Consider the following 10,000-nt stretch of genomic DNA (forward strand, 5'->3'; position numbering starts at 1 on the left):
GTCTTAACTTTTTAATTCAAAAATGCGTCTGCAGAACATTTTGATTGAGTTAAGAGGAGAAGAAGAAGAAGAAGAAGAGGAAGAGGAATAAGAAGAAGAAGAAGAGGAAGAAGAAGAAGAAGAGGAAGAAGAGGGGTGAGACGGACAGACTCTGGAGGAACCATCCATCATAACCATAAACAAGACATTATTACAGGCGCGTGAGTGTGTGTGTAAGTGTGTGTGTGTGCGTGAGTGTGTGTGAGAGTGCGAGAGTGTGTGTGTAAGTGTGTGTGAGAGTGTGTGTGTGTGAGTGTGTGTGCGTGAGTGTGTGAGAGTGTGTGTGTGTGTGAGAGTGTGTGTGTAAGTGTGTGTGTGTGTGAATGTGTGTGTGTGTGTGTGGGGGGGGGGGGTAATGGAGGTTAGGGTGTAAGGATAAAAGCATCCATGAATATATGAATACTTTTGATTCATAAAATGGAGAAAAACACACAAAGACATGTACACACACACATACACACACATGTATAAAAACACATACACACACATACTTAAAGACATGTACACACACACACACAAAGACATGTACACACGCATACACACACACATGTACACACACACATTTACACACACACTCATACACACACACGTATAAAAACACATACACACACACACATGTACACTCGCAAAGACACGCACTCACAGATACACACACACACACACACAAAAAGACACTCACTCACACACACACACACACATCCTGTGAGTGTGTGTTACCCCAAGGGCACGTTCTGTGTGGAGGTCGCAGTTCAACTAGGACGAGCTTGTTTAAGAGGCCTCGATACTGAGGGGTGTTCTGCCCCGAGGGTGTGTGTGTGTGTGAGTGTGTGTGTGTGTGTGTGTGTGTGTGTGTGTGTGTGTGTGAGTCAACGACAGGTGCGAGTGTAATGGGGCTGAATGGAGAGGGGGAATGAACGAGTGATCAGTTTCCAATGAGCTTTGTGGTCCTGTTTATAGAACGGGGGGGGGAGAGGGGAGTAGGGGGGAGGGGGGAGGGGGGGGGGGTCATATGATGATACATGGAGAGCTTTTAGAGCTGAAGGCGGAGTCAGGACCATTTAGCTCAAGGAGCAAAGATAAGGGGAGGAGCCTAACGGGGTCTCCATGCAGCGGCTATTTTGAGTCTTTATTTTGGGCCTGAATTAAACTTCTACCAGTAAATGTTGAAATGTGTTTGTTAAAATGTAATGGAGCTCTTCAAAAGGTCAATGAGCTACAGATGGTGAAGACATGGTGGGTCCCACATGTTTCATCACTCAGTTCTGTTGTTTTATTGTTTGAGGTCCATCCTCAGACTGAAGAGGAGGAGCTGAAGGGGTTGGGGGTGGTGGTGGAGGAGGTGGTGGAGGAGGTGGAGGTGGGGGGGGGTGTTGACCTACCGGCCTCCAGCAGCATGCGGGCGGTGCGCGGGTCGTCGGCCAGCGCGGCGTAGTGGAGCGCCGTGCTGCCACGGAAACCAGCTCGACTGCTGAGACGACTGCTGAACTCATCCTCTCTGGACACCAGCACTGAGGAGGAGAGGGAGGAGGAGGAGGAGGAGGGGGAGGAGGGAGGAGGGGAGGAGGGGAGGGAGGAGGAAGGGGAGGAGGAGGAGGAGGAGGAGGGAGGAAGGGGAGGAGAGGAGGAGGAGGAGGGGAGGAGGAGGAGGAGGGGAGGAAGAGAGGAAGGAGGAGGAGGAGGAGGAGGAGGAGAGGAGGAGGAGGAGGAGGGAGGAGGAGGAGGAGAGGGAGGAGGAGGAGAGGGAGGAGGAGGAGGAGAAGGAGAGGGAGGAGGGGAGGAGGAGGAGGAGGAGAGGAGGAGGAGCAGGAGAGGAGGAGGAGGAGGAGGGGAGGAGGGGGAGGAGAGGAGGAGGGGAGGAGGAGGAGGAGGAGGGAGGAGGAGGAGGGGAGGAAGGGAGGAGGAGGGGAGGAGGAGAGGAGGAGGGGAGGAGGAGAGGAGGAGGAGAGGAGGAGGGAGGAGGGAGGAGGAGGAGGAGGAGGGGGGGAGGGAGGAGGAGGAGGAGGAGGAGGAGGAGGAGGAGAAGAGGGAGGGAGGAGAGGGAGGAGGAGGAGAGAGAGGAGGAGGAGAGGGAGGAGGAGAGGGAGAGGAGGAGAGGGAGGAGGAGGATGAGGAGGAGGCGGGAGTAGAGGAGGAGAGGGAGGAGGAGGAGGAGGGAGAGGGAGAGGAGGAGGAGGAGGAGGGGAGAGGAGGAGGAGGAGGAGGTGAGAGGAGGAGGAGGAGGAGGAGGAGAGGAGAGGGAGGAGGGGGGAGAGGGAGGAGGAGGAGAGAGGAGGAGGAGGAGGAGGAGGAGGGAAGAGGGGGAGAGAGGAGGAGGAGGAAGGTGAGAGAGGAGGAGGAGGAGGAGGAGGAGGAGGAGGAGGAGGGAGAGGGAGGAGGAAGAGGAGGAGGAGGAGGAGGAGGAGGAGGAGAGGGAGGAGGAAGAGGAGGAGGAAGAAGGAGAGGAGGAGGAGGAGGAGAGAGGATGAGGAGAGGGAGGAGGAGGAGGGAGGAGAGAGGAGGAGAGGAGGAGGAGGAGAGAGGAGGATGAGGAGAGGGAGAGAGAGGAGGAGGAGGAGGAGGAGAGGGAGGAGGAGAGGGAGAGGAGGAGGAGAGGGGAGGAGGAGGAGGGAGGAGGGAGGAGGAGGAGGAGGAGAGGGAGGAGAGAGGAGGAGGAGGAGGAGTGGGAGGGGGGAGGAGGAGAGGGAGGAGAGGGAGGAGGGAGGAGGAGGAGGAGGAGAGAGGAGGAGAAGAACATTAGTTTACAGAAGAATTGAACCTGATTTCAGAATCATTTCTCTGAATGAGACGAAACCTCAGAGAACGACTCTCACATGTTAAGAGCGTGGAGTGAACATGTGAACATGTTAAGAGCACACACATGCACACACACACACACACACCCCGTCTGCAGACATATTTAAATGGGATATGTATATTGCAGACATCTATTGCATAACATGTTAACAACATGTTAACATGTTAAGAGCATGTTCTCTACACTCAGAACACGCCTCACGCCTAAACTGCCTCTGTGTTTCCGGCCTTGTTGGTTTCTACGGATTGGAGCTCGCCGCCATGGCAACGGGCTGGAGGCTGTCCTCCCCGGTAACCGAGCCTCCTCCAGCAGACGCTTGTATTTGTTTTCCGCTTCCTTCCTCTCCTCCATCAATTCTTTTCATCACTTGTTCCTCCCTCCCCTCTCCCTCATCCCAATAACTTTGTCTCATCCGTTTCCTGACTTCCTCGCCTCTCCCTCGCTCATCACGCCATCTCCTCCCCTCCCTCTCCATCTTTAACCTCCCCCTCACTCCATCTCTCCACCTTCCTCCCTTCATCAGTCTTACCCTTCCTCCATCCATTCCACTCTTTTTCTCCACCTCTCCGACCATCTCTCTCTCTCTGTGTGTGTGTGTGTGTTTGAGACGGGGCGGGATAATCACAGCTAACCCAATAAAGCGTCGCCCCGGCCCCCCCAGCCCATCCATCAGCGTGCGTCTGGGAAACGCTTCCCCACGCCGCGGCGCCCCGCGTGGACGAGGCTGACAGCTTATAGATGTCTGCAATATACATATCCCATATAAATATGTCTGCAGACGGGGGGTGTGTGTGTGTGTAGGAAAACAAATAAAACACACACCACTTGTCACAGAACGCAGAAAACAAATAATACGGAAGAAATGAAACATGAACATATATGCAAATATTTATGCAAATTATAACGTCTCATAATATCTGGTTCAACACCGAGGATTCATGTGTGTAATATAACACACACACATACACAACTACACACACACAACTACGCACACACACAACTATACACACAACTACACACACAACCACAACTATACACACACACACAACCACACACACACAACTATACACACACAACCACAACTATACACACACACACAACTATACACACACACACAACTACACACACACACAACTACGCACACACACAACTATACACACAACTACACACACAACAACTATACACACACACACAACCACACACACACACAACTACGCACACACACAACTATACACACAACTACACACACAACCACAACTATACACATACACACAACTACACACATAATTATATACACAAATTATATACACAACTATACATATAACACAATTATATATATACACACACACACACACACACACACAATTATATATACACACACAATATATACACACACAATTATATATACACACAATTATACACAATTATACATATAACCACAATATATACACACACAATTATATATACATACACACACAACATATATACACAGTGACACACACACACAATTACACACACACACACACATACACACATAACACAACTATATATATATATACACTACACACACAACTATACACACACACAACCACACACAGAGACACACACACACAACTATACACACACACACACACACACACAACCACAACTATACACACACACACACACACACACAGACACACACACAACACACACACACACAACTACACACACACAACTACACACAACCACACACACAACCACACACACACACACACACAACTACACAGACCCCCCCTCACCCTCCAGTGAGTGGACGCCTCTCTCCCGCGACGTGTCGTACACGTTGTTGAAGTTGTCGCCCGTGTTCGGGTCGGCGCCGGCCTCCAGCAGAACCTTCACCACGCTGGAGAACAACAACAACACATTTAAAACACGCAATAATGAAGAACAGCTCGTGTGTACACAGACATGAAGAATTCTTTACTTCCATCATATATATATATATATATATATATATATTTAAGGCGTCCATGTTTTAGTAAATCCTTTGAACTAAAAACAAATAAAAGTTCATCGTCACATTTTTTTCTCCATTATATTTCCATAAAGCAGCGTTGCCACGGTGACCACACACACACATCGCTGTGACCCTCTCACGGTGCCTGGACGTGGATGACGGGGACAGGAAGTAGGAAGCAGGAAGTAGGAAGCAGACTGGATGAAACACCGGTACGAGACTTGCTTCCCTCATCCGACACGACCAACTTCACAACAAACATCACAACAAACATCACTCCACTCCACTTCCACTCCACTTCCACTCCACTTCCACTCCACTTCCACTCCGACCTCGCTATACGGGGGATACGCTCCAATGGCCGCCTGTGTACACAGGGTTACACCGAAGGGGGCAAAGGTCGGGTCGGCTCGGTTTCCGGCGCCGTGGGGGGGGGTCTGTGTGTTTGGAGGGTGCCGGCCTTCATTGGAGCGTACCACCCTTCATTGGAGCGGACAGCCACCTCGGCAACGCCGCTCACTGTGACCCAACACTCGCTGACCACCGTGAACGTGTCCGCCGGCGTTGACATTGAGACGCAGACCCGCCCGACTAGGCTCCGCCCACAGAGGGGGGGGGCAGTGACGCAGAGTAGACGTTAAAGCTGCAGAGTGACGTGATTATTCACAGGCGGACAAGGGGGACACCTTTATTTAAGGTTCAGAGGAACACACGGGACCAGGTCACGCTACGGTGGCCCTTCAGGTCCAATTAAAGGTGTGAAGAGTCACAACAAGACAGTAAAATAATGGTTTTAAATGAAAATATGGAGATATTTAAACATTGGACAGCAGACGGAGGAGGTACAATATCTGAAGCATGTTTTAATAAATGCAACAGATGTTTGATTTTTACTAAAAGTGAATTAGGAATGTTTGTAATTGAACGTTCCCTTTATCCGAGGTCTGAAGCCTCTTTAACACGCCGTTGTTTTAGTGGCGTTTTCTGCATTTAGTCTCAGACAATATTCTATGTTTTCCATTTAACACCCATTTTCTTTTTCTGCAGGAACATCCCAAAATCCTGTGTGTGTGTGTGTGGAGCTCATAAGACAAAACGGACTAACAGAGGGGTAGAAAACCCTTTAAACCCCTTTTATGTGAGCGCAGCTGAAAACAGTTATGCTGCTGAGAGAAGCTATAAAACTGGCCTTCCTTTGAGCCACCAGAAGAACTACATTAATATTTACTATAAACATCATTATTTATAACCTCGTCAACGTCTTGACTAGATTTTAGATTAATTTGATAAATAAAAGTGTGAGAATTGTCTGCGTGACTCCTAACTTTAGAACAGTGGTGTGTGTGTGAGGCGTTCTCCTCGTCATCAGGAACAAAACTCAAACTTGAGACTTTGGGGACGTGTGAGAACAGCCCGGCCAGCTCTTTGTGTCTGACCTTGCTGGGGGGGTATAAAGGCCTGTGGGGGGGGGGGGTCCCCTTTGTGGCTGGGGGGGCCGTGACCCCCGGAGGGGTCTCCTCTCACCCTTGCGAGCACTTCTACAAACACATGGAGACGCATGCAGACACAAGCCGGTCACACGAGGCTGGGCAGCCCTGTGTGAAGAGCCTGAAAGGGTTAATGGCATCAGAAAGGTAAACACGGGGGACGAAGAGGGGGAGGAGGAGGAGGAGGAAAGTGCCACAAAAAAAAAAGGTGAAAGGAGGGAGATTTAATTATACAGGATGGCGCAAAAAACTAATGAGCTTTAGGAAAGAGTTGTTCTACTAATCGAGTGAAGATGGAGAGGATCACTTTGTTTGGGACCATGGGGGGAGAGCAGGGGCCAATCAGAGTGAAGGAGAGCGGCGGCACCAATTAGAGTGAAGGAGAGCGGCGGCACCAATTAGAGTGAAGGAGAGCGGCAGCACCAATCAGAGTGAAGGAGAGCGGCGACACCAATCAGAGTGAAGGAGAGCGGCGACACCAATCAGAGTGAAGGAGAGCGGCGGCACCAATTAGAGTGAAGGATAGCAGCGGCACCAATTAGAGTGAAGGAGAGCGGCGGCACCAATCAGAGTGAAGGAGAGCGGCAGCACCAATCAGAGTGAAGGAGAGCGGCGGCACCAATCAGAGTGAAGGAGAGCGGCGGCACCAATTAGAGTGAAGGTGAGCGGAGGCACCAATCAGAGTGAAGGAGAGCGGCAGCACCAATCAGAGTGAAGGAGAGCGGCGGCACCAATTAGAGTGAAGGTGAGCGGAGGCACCAATCAGAGTGAAGGAGAGCGGCGGCACCAATCAGAGTGAAGGAGAGCGGCGGCACGAATTAGAGTGAAGGTGAGCGGAGGCACCAATCAGAGTGAAGGAGAGCGGCGGCACCAATCAGAGTGAAGGAGAGCGGCGGCACCAATTAGAGTGAAGGTGAGCGGAGGCACCAATCAGAGTGAAGGAGAGCGGCGGCACCAATTAGAGGGAAGGAGAGCGGCGACACCAATTAGAGTGAAGGAGAGCGGCGGCACCAATTAGAGGGAAGGAGAGCAGCGGCACCAATTAGAGGGAAGGAGAGCGGCGGCACCAATCAGAGTGAAGGAGAGCGGCAGCACCAATCAGAGTGAAGGAGAGCGGCGGCACCAATTAGAGTGAAGGTGAGCGGAGGCACCAATCAGAGTGAAGGAGAGCGGCGGCACCAATCAGAGTGAAGGAGAGCGGCGGCACGAATTAGAGTGAAGGTGAGCGGAGGCACCAATCAGAGTGAAGGAGAGCGGCGGCACCAATCAGAGTGAAGGAGAGCGGCGGCACCAATTAGAGTGAAGGTGAGCGGAGGCACCAATCAGAGTGAAGGAGAGCGGCGGCACCAATTAGAGGGAAGGAGAGCGGCGACACCAATTAGAGTGAAGGAGAGCGGCGGCACCAATTAGAGGGAAGGAGAGCAGCGGCACCAATTAGAGGGAAGGAGAGCGGCGGCACCAATCAGAGTGAAGGAGAGCGGCGGCACCAATTAGAGGGAAGGAGAGCGGCGACACCAATTAGAGTGAAGGAGAGCGGCAGTACTAATTGGAGTGAAGGAGAGCGGAGGTTAACGAGGTTAAACTCACATTGTGGACGAGCCAAAGTTAAAACTTAACACTATAAGACAACCGTATAAACTACAGACACCACGTCGTCTGTGAGGAAAACATTATTCCACTTTGTAATTATATTATTCCACTTTCTCATTATAACATTAATCTACTTTCTAATTATAAAACTATTCCAGTTCCTACATATATTATTCCACTTTCTACAGTGCCCTCGGTTGAAGGACGTTCTCCAACGCTTGAGATAATGACCACGAGGCCGGTGGTGCTGAGGCGGGTGGACCGCCAGCCTGCAGTACCTAGGTCGGCCACCAGGTGACAGGCGGCCGGGGGCCGGTGTTAGTTTCCCATCCGGGCCGAGGGGGGGGGGCAGGAAGCGGACACTTCCGTCCGTCCTGAGCTGTGATAATGGACACCTGAGCCGAGCTGACCATCCATGTCTCGGACCACCTGGCCCAGACCTGGACCTCAATTGACCCCGGCTCACCTGGGGTCAGGGAGCTGCAGCTCACCTGCTGCACACCTGGGGTCAGAGGTCCACTGCTCCGGAGCCACAGCGTTACGTTATGAATTCAGTAAATCCCTCTTCTGATGTTTCTTTAGGTGTTTCCCCGTTTAAGGTTTTATCGTCTTTCCTGCAGAGGATATTTGGGACTATATAAATACAATTTATATAATAAAAAATAAAAAAAAGTTTCATATAATAAAAAAAGAAGTTTTATATAATAATTTTTAAAAAGTTTCATATATAAAAATAAAAATGTTTCATATAATAATAATAAAAGTTTCATATAATTAAAAAAAAAGTTTAAAATAATTTTAAAAAGAAGTGTCATAAAAATAAAGAAAATTAAATATAAGAAAGATTTTGTATATAATAATTGTTTTTTTTTATATAAAAAAATATATATTATAAAAAAACACCAGAGCCCTGAATGACCCTGAACCCTGGAGAGTTTTCCTCCATTCAAAATAAATAAAGTCAGAATAAAGACGCCCAGCATGTGGACGGTCACCGGGAACTCTACATTATTACTATTATTACTATGACCATTATTACCATTATTACCATTATTACTATTATTACAGCTCAAAGTTTGAAGCCAACATAACAAATAAAGAATTGTAATTGTAGTATTTGTATTAATACTGATTAAAAATGACTCCATGAAAACACAGATTTAATGTGAAATACCTCTCGAGTATTTATTATATAAGTATAATATCAGAGCCCACCAGAGTATATATATATATATATATATATTAGTGCTGTGAAAAATAACGCGTGAACTCAGTTAATTAAATTACAGGTTTAACTAGTTTTTTTTTTTAACGCATTTAATGCATGCGCAGAATGAGCTTCCAGTCCGTCTGTTGTTGGTCGTCTCTCCAGCAGCGTGTCATTCTGTCTCTCGTGTCGCGTTAACACGACTCCGATCTCCGTCTCGCACGCTGCAGAGCTCGGATGCCGGCGTGTGCGCGCACATCGGGACGGAAAAAAGTCACTTGCACCCCCCCCCCCCCCGTCAACAACTCTTCTCTCGGCTCGCGCGGCAGAGCTCCGATGCCGGCGAGCGCACTGGTGAGCAATGCAGGGCTCTCAAGTGTCACGCATTGAGCGTGAGACTCACGCATTGAGCGTGAGACTCACGCATTGAGCGTGAGACTCACGCATTGAGCGTGAGACTCACGCATTTCGGTCTTAACTCACACACTCCCGCCACACATCGTATTTCTCACGCTGAAAAAAACTCTAACTTTAATGTTTTAATGCAGGGGTGCTCAATATGTCGATCGCGGTCGCCGCAGAGCTTCGATGCCGACGCGCGCATCGCTCTGTCGCGCGAGCCGAGAATTGTTGACGGGGGGGGGCGGGTAGACGAAAATTACAGGCTGACGGGTGGAGATTTCCCCCTGTTATAATAGGAGGGGAAACACTGGAGTTGATAAGCGTGTCTTCTTGTCTGATCAATACGCAACTGTGAGGTGCGCGAATGGACCGAGCGGCCAGCTGCTGATCACTCACTCAACGAACAGACGGTGCGCGCACAGCGCGCAAAAAATGTTTTTTGGAGCACCGAAGACCCATTTTGACCCAGGAAAAACCCTGAA

General features: G+C 49.7%; 1 protein-coding gene across 1 annotated transcript in view; it reads right to left on the reverse strand.

The window, feature by feature from the left end:
• clpb (ClpB family mitochondrial disaggregase) overlaps nt 1-10,000 on the reverse strand; it is a 47,472-nt gene that overhangs the window by 26,223 nt on the left and 11,249 nt on the right. Inside the window, exons 4-5 of the mRNA XM_056442126.1 lie at nt 4,615-4,718; nt 1,419-1,547 (exon numbers count right to left, since the gene is read on the reverse strand). Coding sequence (XP_056298101.1) covers nt 1,419-1,547; nt 4,615-4,718 — 233 coding nt within the window. The remainder of the gene's footprint in view (nt 1-1,418; nt 1,548-4,614; nt 4,719-10,000) is intronic.

Source organism: Pseudoliparis swirei, chromosome 20 (genome assembly GCF_029220125.1).
Source record: "Pseudoliparis swirei isolate HS2019 ecotype Mariana Trench chromosome 20, NWPU_hadal_v1, whole genome shotgun sequence".
In the NCBI taxonomy this organism is placed as follows: Eukaryota; Metazoa; Chordata; class Actinopteri; order Perciformes; family Liparidae; genus Pseudoliparis; species Pseudoliparis swirei.